This window comes from Nicotiana tomentosiformis, chromosome 10 (genome assembly GCF_000390325.3).
Source record: "Nicotiana tomentosiformis chromosome 10, ASM39032v3, whole genome shotgun sequence".
Classification (NCBI taxonomy): domain Eukaryota; kingdom Viridiplantae; phylum Streptophyta; class Magnoliopsida; order Solanales; family Solanaceae; genus Nicotiana; species Nicotiana tomentosiformis.
The window spans coordinates 76,071,227-76,081,764 of NC_090821.1; the positions used below are offsets into that span (position 1 = coordinate 76,071,227).

The following is a 10,538-nucleotide window of genomic DNA, read 5'->3' on the forward strand; positions in this document are numbered from 1 at the left end:
TTCTTAGAATTTGATTGAAGATTTGCCAGCAAAGACACTCTAATATTTTATTTTAATAATTGTAAATGGCTAGCTAATCACTTACTGTTCCACTTAACCTTTTGAATAATCAGAATTTGATTTGATAATTTCAATTGTTAAATTGGAACCTGTAATGGTCATTGGCAGTTTGGCACTAATTCTGATAGAATTCAATTAGAGGTGATAATGAAAATGACAGTGACAGTGACAATGATAGTGATTTAGAAGATGATTGTAATTTATTCTCTAATTAAATCATTCCACACTTGATGATTAGGCCAATAAATAATTAATTTAGAAGATGATTGTAATTTTACTTCTCTCACCATTGTGAGCTATTATTTACCATTAAAACTTAAAAGCACAACTTATATGCATTGACGGTGTAAGATTTATATATACAATCAGATTACTTATTAGGCATTATTTGATAAAAATAATAACTTTATGCTATCACAAGTTACACTTACGAGTTAAAATTTACAGGGGCAGCCCGGTGCACTAAGCTTTCGCTATGCGCGGATTTTGGGGAAGACGAGTTAAAATTTACGGATAGTACAAAAATCGTAACATTATCGGTATATATAACTTAGTTTTTAAAAGGAAAAGTTAACTGGCATACACTTGTATAATGATCCACAAATTGTGCTGTGACTAAGGTTAATTTTCTTATAATCACATCATAATGGCAATTTGACTTTATTTAATACTTATTAGGAGATGACAGTGGTGGGTAGGCATAGCTATTTTTTACCTTTTTTTTTTACTCGCTGAAGCACTTGAAACAACAAAAGTAATCACAAAATTCATTGTTTAAGCTTTAGAAGACGCAATAATTGTAGAAGATTAATAATAAATAAATAAATAAATAAAAACTAAGAACAATACAAGACGATAACCACAACACACCATTAAGAAGATAACTCAAAGATTAAGTATATTAATTAAATTTGACCTTGAAAATGCTTGTGGAATACCCTATACCAAAATATCTATCACTTTCAACGATATGTGTAAAGTGTTAGATCAAATAGAAACGAAAAAGATATCTGTCACTGTCATCGCATAGAACTGCAAATTGTGATACAACTCCTTATTGATAATAATTGGAACCCGGTTTTCGAGTCTCGGGAATGAAGTCGTCTTTGCTAAGGAGTGTTTTACCCCGTCTATTGCGATGCGAATCCGAATTTAATCGGTAGGTACGGACATCAATTGAGAAATTAAAAAAATCAATTGGACACCAGCCAATTCAAAAAATAAAGGGTATATATATTTATAGACCTACAGAGAAACATTTGGAATTATTTTATGTTAAGACGATACCTAAGTTGAAAGAAATTGAGAGGAAAAATGAGGGAAACTTCAACATTGGAAAGTTGATTGATAATTAAAAATTCCTAGGAAATAGTAAATACCAAGTGCAAATTGACAGGTCCATTGAACTCAAAACACCTAAACTTTACCTATCTGAATTAGACAAATTCCATTTAAGACAAGAAATAGAGACAGTGAAGACAACACCCATCTTCCAAAGATCACAATCAAGGGTTGTAAATGAAACAAATAGGATCCCTGACCTTGAGATCTCGAGTTCGAACCTCAAAAATAAGAGAATTCAATGCTTGACTTGAGATTTCGAGTTCGAACCTTAAAAATAAGAAAATTTTGATAGAAAATGCTTCCCCTTTAATGAAATCCAAATAGACAACGGCATGCATTTGTAGACTGATTTGCGTAGAAATGAAATATTCACATAAACAACACATTACTCAAATTTTTAGACAAAAGTGAAAATTGGGGGGTGGGGGGGGGGGGGTGGGCTAACCAAACAATGTATAGAATCGTAGAAGCAAATCCACATTTCAAAATTTTCCATAACTTAAATATACAAAACATAGTATTCGGGTACACATTATTTAGATATTATCCATGTAATTTACAATCAGCACCCAAAAAGGCACTTCTCCAAACAACTGATAATTTACAAGAAATACCAATTTCAGTCAAAATTGGATTCAGTTCTTTTTTCTTTTTTCCTTATCTCTTTTTTTGCTTTAGAAATCATGGCTCAGCCTAAGAAATTGCAAGATGTAGTCGCACCTCCAGCCAAAAATGGATTTTAGCTCTGCTTTTTGTCCTTATTCCATTTTTTTCTCCCGCTTCTTCTTCATTCATCTCTAATGCTTTCAGTAAAAAAGTTTTCGATATACTTCCAATCTCCAGCATGTGGTCAGTGCACATTTCTTCATGTGCTCTCAGTTGTTTTCCGCAAAGAAGTAAAATTAAACCTGCAAAGAAGTGCATATATCACCGATCAAAAAGCGCCTCTAGAGAAGTTCACTCGTTCAATTTGGCAGAGTAGATACAATACCTAATGAGAGGCTTCTGAGGAACCACAAATGCTTCAGAAGCAATGCTGGAGGACGGTGCTGCTAGCTCAATCGGCTTTCAGGGGCAAGGGAAAGAAGCAAAAAGAACAGATTTTCGTCAGTGTTCCTGTCTAACAGTACTGGATACAAAATTTTGCATACAAGACTATCATTCACAAAAGCAACTTGGAACATGTCAAGCTTTTAAATTTGTCTAATGCTTCCGGTCACACCAACATGCAACATTACGTGCCTTAGAAACTACCAAAGCAACAAAATGTACAAATATTGCAGGTGACACTAACAAAGCTTTCTCAGGGAAATCCAAAGGAAGATTTGAACAGAAAGCAATGCAAAAGATATTTTGGTAAGATTCTTAAAATAGCCATTCTTATTCCCTCTATTTCTCTGACATAACATATAAGGGCGATGATAAATTGGACTCACCAAAAAAAAAATATTGACGAGTTACAGTGGACTATCAAATTATCACAGCACCTTGCAAAATTGCACTTTTTATCCCAATTCTGATCAACAATTAAACATCTGACGGCAACAAGCACCAAATTTTACAAAGAGCTTGGAGCTAAAAAATGGGAACGAACTGGAAAAAACAAATAAGGAAAGTGGCCTTCTGGTATATTCCATGCTCCACATAAAAGACTGGTTCACTTTTTTGTTGCAACAAGTAACTAACAACAAAATGCTGCCATATTTAAAATGAATTCCAAAAAGACTACTCATAATTTAGGGCCAATAAGAATCAGATGATTTCCTTAACATGGCAGTTTGTGTTAGAACCTTCAATTGCGGGACAAGACTTGCACCAAAGACATCAAAGAAAAGCACAATTAACTAGTTTAATCAACTGTTCTGTTATATTCCATAGGTCCACAATGTTAGTCTCGGTATCATACATTATCTATACAAAAAAGTCTCGAACACAAAAGCTGAAAAGAAGAAAAAGATTAAGGAGATTTGTATGATGCAACTGCAGATGGACAGACTGAGGGTGCACAAAATCAGGATCTCAATAGACATATTCGATATATTCTGCATTAAAGAAAATAAGTGTATGAAGTTTGAAGACAACCTCAAGTTCTTCCAAGCCCTCGCTTTGTAGGACCTTATGGCTAGAACCACCAATTCTGTCCTTTTCCTCTGATGTTGTTGCCTCAACCATTTCCTCTGCTGTTGGGGGCTCCATCTGCAGTTCATTTGCCCCATCAAAATGCTTGACTCCATTTGTCAATTCCAGTTCATCCCCAGGATCTTCAAAACCATGAGATCCACTTTGATGGCCCACAGTCGGTTCTGCAGATTGCTTGACTGCTATTGTCTCTGTTACAGCTGCACATGATGAAGGCACAGGCAACATGCTTTTGACAGAAACTTCAATTTGGTTATCAACAAGCCCACCACTATTCAAGGTATCACCAATATCAGCTTCAAATCGCTTCAACTCTCTAGTTTCACCTGGTGAGCTGGCATCACTGCTACTCATGGCCAGGCAAGACTCTTTTGAGGTAAAACCTGTATTAACTTCGTCGTGCTTTCTCTTTCTGCTAAAAGCAGCATCTACAGATGTTGCCTTAGCAGAACCAAGTGATTTTGAAACTGAACGACTTTCACTTCTTGCAGGCTGAGCAGGACGCACTCCTCCAGGGAAGACAAAATTAGGAAGGTCTTTTCGTCTGACATGACACACATGAATCCACATGCTAGATGTCCAAAAAGAATATGCATAGACATCTCGCTTAAAATCCTCAACTGTCAACCTTATATCAAATTGTTCGCCTTGTTGAGGATTTGTACCTTGTTTTCTACGTAATCCCATAAAATAAGAATGGTGAAACGGCTTAGATTTATCTGAAAATTCACCCGGATGTGGATGGCATTGAAGTACACCAGCAGTGTCTCTCTCAATCTGGATGAATAAAGCATGGAAACTTCATTAATTCAGTGCCTTTGGCGAAGCAATAGAGACGAAGTCATCAAAATGTGAAGCAGAAGAAAGAAACATCACCTTTAGAGTAAGCAGGCGTATCCTAGATTCAACCCATCCTTTCCATTTCCTCATGTCATCCTCACTTTCTGTAGCTATGTCTATCCGCAAATAGTTTCTATAGGCTTCAAAAAAAGCGAAAGGCTCACAAAGACTTTCCCAGCTAGCTTTGTTAGCTTCTATTGCCTATGCACACAAAATGAGTCAGGGAAAGAAGACTTCAATTGATGAAAATAGGAATAACAAACTGGAAGATAACAGCAATTGGATTAGAATAAAAGTCATGACTGTAGAGCATTGGTGCCGCAAAAACTAAATGAAGAAGTCTAAAAAGAAATTAGGGGGAGAACCAAGTATCTTAACCATGAGCACCAAATTCACTATATACGCATGCTTGAACCGCCAAAACAAACATTTAAGAGGAATGCCACACTCAATTGAATAAACATGCTTGAGCAACATCCAAAATCTTAGTTTTGGTTTTTATCTGTATTTAGTTAATAAAAATTAAATGGGGTAAATTAACTCAATAGGAGAACCAATAGGAAGAAAAAACCGGCAGATCGCATTGATTGCATTCAGTACAATAGAAAAAGCAGTAAACCCGACAAAAACTGAGCACGCATATATACCTCACAAAGTTCATTCCCTCTCTGAAATTCTTCTGTCATGACACGCAAGGTACTGGTTGAAACATTGTAGCTAGAATTCATGCAGGGGTATGCTGGAGTTATTATCGGCATTAGATGCTGCCTATCTTTGAAATTCCTCCGAGGATCCCAATAAGCAAGCCCAAGAGATCCTTCATTTATTGGACACAGCAAAACTGGGTTTGGCCAGCGCCACAAACTGTAGACTCTAAAAAACCGAGAGACCAACATGCTAGGAACTGCATTTGGATAAAGTTGGCAAATCCGAGCAACAAGCAATGCCCAATTAATACCGCCAAGAAATCCAGTAACCTGGTCAAAAGTGACACAAGTTTAAGAGAAGCAGACTGACTTTCACCAAGATGTCAGGCACTGTACCTTTAAGGACACAAAAGATTGTACAAGGGGTTATGTTGGATACTTACATTTGAGTAAACTCCACGCCTTTTTGCCCACAGTCTCATGCATCTCAGTGCGGTGCGGAAACTCTGCAGGACCAAAGAGGGGGGAAAGATTAAGCATAAAGTTTCAAAGCAAATGCAATTTACATAATTGTGAGGCAACAACCTGGATATTGGGTACTAAATGCAAAACTTGATCCGTTACTCTGCATCCATTAAGACTACGAACAGTCTGCTCATCCACATTCTGTAGTATGGACTCCTGTGAAACATCCAAATCCTGCAAGAGACAAATAGGACTAAAATCCAGAAGTTTACAGATTACAGAATTTATTTCAACAGCATAACAAGTTATTTCAGATTAATAGGATGACGACATCAGAATTATGATGGTTCTAAAACCACAAGGAAAGCAGAGTATAGTCATCAGCACACAACAGGGCAGAAGATAAATGAAGACTACTGATAATTGTTAACGTTACTGAATAGTAATTAGGAATGGCCTCTCAATATTTCAGATTTAGAAAAGGTAAACAAGAATCTAATACTCTTTTTAGATACCTTGAAGTAGTCAAGAGTTCCAGAAATAGTCCTCATGCAATTGCAGAAAAAAGCATGCTAAGTTGCATATACAAGCAAGAGCCAGGAGAAGTAGCAAGTAATTATGCGCAAATTCACACTCGCCACCCCCCAATAGGGCCCTCCTTTCAGATGTTCAATTGTTATTAAGAGCCTAAACCAAACCTATATCCTCATAGATCACCAGTTGAAGTTTTCAAAACCATCCATTGTTCTTTAATAAACATCAAGTGGCTGCTTAAAGATACAGCAAAACTGTGGTAGCTTTCCCTTTACAAAGACCAGCTACTACTTACATCCAAATAAAAAAGGAAGGGAGATAATAAAATCTTCCTATCCAACCATGTTATTTACAAGTAACATTCTATACCAAAAAAGCTGAAGACAACAACCATTGAGCCTTCAGTTTCTCAGTAGGAGTCAAACTCCTTTCAAATCATCATCTATCTCCACAAAATGCAGCAAAGGCTGTAATTCCATATTTCCCTACTTCCACTTCTGTCCTTCATCCATACCAACTGCAAGAAGCAACTTAAGGGTATGTGGCACGACCTACTTTATCCCAACTAAGTTTAGAGCATATCGCACATTTCCTTGGCTACTTTAAAATTTTAATTAGGAAAATGAAAAGGTAAATGCATCAAAGTAAGATGTGGAACCCCGGGAAACACCATGTCAGGTTCACCAATTCAACCAATTATCAAGAAGATATGCAGTAGTATATAACAAAGGTAAATAGCACATCAGAAGACAGATTTTCTAGACTGCAGATGGTGCATCTCAAAACAAGTGTGTAATCAGTCACATACAAGAGAATCATACCTCAGGAATAACCCAGAGTGCTACATTTGCATAAAGAAGGTCTATAGAAACACCATTAAACTTGAACTTCATAACAGGAACATGAGCATCAGGTACAGGATGAAGTTCTTGTATTTCAGGCATCTCTTCAAGCATCCTATGAAGTTCGCCAAAGAAGTCCTGCAATGTAAGAGAAATATTACAGGCATCAACCTTCAGCATAGAAACCAAAAATTAAAGGATGTAAACTGAAAAGGCTGTCATCCTACATCACGAGTCGCATGTCTAGGTCCTACACATAGAGTGTCTATATCAGCACCAGGGCCATGTACCTGTTAAAGACAACCCCGAAACAAAAGTCAACTTGATAAGTGAAATGGTAAAATTACCTGACAAGCAAGATAACCTAAAATTCCTTGAAGCCAAGCAGCATAATATACAAAATAGACCTTCGGTCCTTTATAGACTTAAATCACTTTTTCTCTAACATTTATTCACAATACCAGAATGTAATATCTATACTATCTAAAGTTTCTCCTTGCAGTTTCCAGTCCTGCTTCAAAAAGGGTCCCCAACTACTGTAAAATATCACCGCATAATCCCTCCCCTTGACATCCCAAAAGTTAAAAACCTAATTAACTAAAAACATCACAATGATTAGAAAAGATCAAATTGTAAAACCAACACCAGCAGGGTTCATAAATAACACAAGGACCGAGAAACACTATAGAATTGATGGGAGAAGGAAGAAACAAGTTAACAACACCCAATTATTCTTGCTAACAGAGGTTGTCACAAGGTTGTTATAAATTAAAGGATGTGCACGAAATTGGAGAAAATTTAAAGACCAAATACCCAAATACTCCCCCCCCCCCCCCCCCAAAAAAAAATGGACATGCTTCATTTCCAGCTGTTCCGGTATAGAGCCACGGACATGCAAACCAAACCAAAAATGCAAGCGCCAACACTATTACTACCAGTTGAATCCAACAAAGGGTGTAAACAAAAAGAAAAAGAGACATACTCCCAGCCGATATGAACCGAATGTGAAGATTTTTGCATTTGCCTCTTGCACCACGTCATCATTGAAGCCTTTAGCACGACAGACATTTTTCACCCACGTCTTCACAATCTGTTTCACTCCGGAATCAGTAACCAATGACTTTGAGATAATAGACTGAGAATTCTAAATTCACAAAACAAGAACAACCTGGTCTAATCTCCCCAGCACTTCTTCCCTTTTAATGGCTTCTTCATGACTTTCATATAAGCCTGCATCTGCGAGAAACTGAAAAAGTGCAGTCCTTGTCAGATATGGTTTAGAAACTACAATCTCTCTCTCTCTCTCTCTCTCTCTCTCTCTCTCTCTCTCTCTCTCTCTCTCTCTCTCTCAGGCACACAAAAAAGCACACGTATCTGTGTTAATTTAATCATTTTAATAGAAAAACAACTCATTGTTAAGAAGAAAAACTTAGCTTGATTTTAAATCACAATGCTTAGATTGTTTTTTAAATCACCCTCTCAATGTCATAAGTCCAAAGCATGATTATGTCTGGTTCAACTTCAAAACTGTATACCTATCGTATTAAGTAAGCAAATACATAACATTTCTACTAAACACTTGTTTAGGCGCTGTTGTAGCTGATAAGTCTTCTGAATGGGTATTGATGTCAAGCATAACTAACCGATACAAGTATTTAGGTAGAACCATAGCTTAACGTGCTTGGCTTAAATCTTTTATTATCACCTGTTTTACAAATAATCATTCATAATTACCTTTTCAGTTGATCAATAATCATTCATAAACCTTTACTTTTATATATATATATATATATATATATATATATATATATACATACAATTTTGGTCTTTTGGAGTTTAGCAACAGTATGTCATTGGAATCCATGTGTTCTAGCTGATTTATTCAAGTATCATTAACAAGTATATAATGCAACTTTCAACTTACAAATCTGTTCAAGAAACAAGTGGACAGAAACATAAAAACCCCAATTTATACCTCTGATTTCTGAATTATGCCAATTCAACCTTACCAGGAATTCAATGTCAAGGAACTCTTTTTTGTTAATTCATACTCTTTTTACATAATCTAGAAAGCCATCTTAAACACAGCAGAAAAAAAAGATAATTTTTCCATTCATAACAACAACGCAACTGCAGCAAGAACAACAATGCCTCAGCCTCAAACAAGTTGGGGTGAGTATATGAATCCTTACTGACCATATTACTCCATTTAAACATCACATACCAATATTCGCAACGAAAATTGACAAGTCAAATTTTCTAAACATGTACTACAAAAATTTAACAAGTCAAAATAAATCAAGAACAAACCTTTTCCAATTCGCGGTTTCTAACGACATCCAATTCAGCGGGCCCACCAGTTGAAATTGGTTCAGATACTCCATATGCAGTGCTACTCATATCGCCTCCTCTTTCCACAAACAATACAAAATAACTTACTTTCCTTGTTTTTCCTTTTCTTTTTTACTCAATTGAAAATACTAACTCAATAAAGCTTTTATCTTTTTTTTTCCTTTTTGCATATAATAACAAAATTAACCTTCAATAACAAATTGTTCCTCTTTTTTTTACTGAATAATCCACTACAACAATTGAATGTAACTGGGGAAACCAAAAAAAGTAAAATCAAAACTGAAAAAAAGAAGGAAATTTATCAGTATTACACTTCACACCAATTCTCATTAAATTGCGATACACTACAACGAAACAAACGTACAATAAATTAACACAAAATAAATAAAAACCCTAACTTTATCGATTTTTTTCTTTTTTTTCTCTAATACAACTTCACCAACACCAACAAAGCCTCTGATTTTGGCAAGAAAAGCCCAAAACTTTCTGTGATTCTCTCAATTGTGCCGAATTGTTTTCTCGATTAAAGCTTCGGGTTCTTCATACGATCGAAACCCTAAAATTTAACAACAACAAAAACAGAACATAATAAATAAAGGTTAGATTTGCAAAGAAATATAAAGAACTTATGAGATAATTAAGAGAGAATTGAAGCTGACAGGAGAGAGCCGAGGCGTTAGCTACAGGTCGATAGAGAGAAGTGAAGAAGAATGAATAATTGAGATATTTTTTATTAATAAATAGGGGGGGAAAGAATATGGAGAATCTGTATTATTTTTTTTCCTTTTTGATTTTTTTTTTATTGTGATTTCTTTATAATAAAAAAGAAAATATTATATTACGCGGTTTGATTTTTCGTGTCAGTTCCTAATTTTTCCTAAATTCGTATTCCGGAAGGAAAAGGAAAGTAGGAGGAAAATAGATTGAAAACTAAACAAAGTACTAAGTACTTTATAGCTAAGAATATTTTAAAATATATATAAGAATATTTCATAGTTAGAGAAAAAAATCTTTTTACTTCCAAAATAATTACTATGTCATGTAAAATGAGACAAGACATATTATTTTATGAGAATTTTTTTTTCAACATATTTTATGAAGTGTATTAGATTTTAATTTAGACACGATAGTTTTTTTTTTTTTTTGCAACAACGTGAGTCTTTTTTACCAACAAAAAATATGAATAAGTGATATCTTGAAGGGAAAAAAATGCTTTAGAAACAATAAAGTTTGTCCAAAGAGCAAAAACGGGTTTGAATATGCTGTTGAATGATAATAGGCTATAATCTCGTGTTTTAGTCGCTTATTGCACTCT

General features: G+C 35.3%; 1 protein-coding gene across 1 annotated transcript; it reads right to left on the reverse strand.

The window, feature by feature from the left end:
• Positions 1 to 1,868: 1,868 nt before the first annotated feature.
• LOC104101630 (nuclear poly(A) polymerase 1) lies at positions 1,869 to 10,022 on the reverse strand. Its single transcript, XM_070187597.1, has 13 exons — positions 9,883 to 10,022; positions 9,182 to 9,779; positions 8,040 to 8,117; positions 7,854 to 7,961; positions 7,099 to 7,161; positions 6,851 to 7,009; positions 5,616 to 5,729; positions 5,474 to 5,536; positions 5,031 to 5,360; positions 4,420 to 4,584; positions 3,487 to 4,320; positions 2,396 to 2,469; positions 1,869 to 2,312 (listed from the first exon to the last, which is right to left on the reverse strand). Exons 2-13 carry the CDS (start codon positions 9,269 to 9,271, stop codon positions 2,270 to 2,272), a joined length of 2,121 nt encoding a protein of 706 aa, XP_070043698.1. The 5' UTR covers positions 9,272 to 9,779; positions 9,883 to 10,022; the 3' UTR covers positions 1,869 to 2,269.
• Between the last annotated feature and the right edge of the window lie 516 nt (positions 10,023 to 10,538).

What these genes read in the sequence shown, in the direction of transcription:
- LOC104101630 (XM_070187597.1), bottom strand. Translation starts at nt 9,271, where the DNA reads ATGAGTAGCACTGCATATGGAGTATCTGAACCAATTTCAACTGGTGGG. An exon ending in GAGGGAATGAACTTTGTGAG is followed by an intron (nt 4,585 to 5,030) that starts GTATATATGCGT and finishes TTGTGTGCATAG; the next exon opens with GCAATAGAAGCTAACAAAGC. An exon ending in TACGCCTGCTTACTCTAAAG is followed by an intron (nt 4,321 to 4,419) that starts GTGATGTTTCTT and finishes TTATTCATCCAG; the next exon opens with ATTGAGAGAGACACTGCTGG.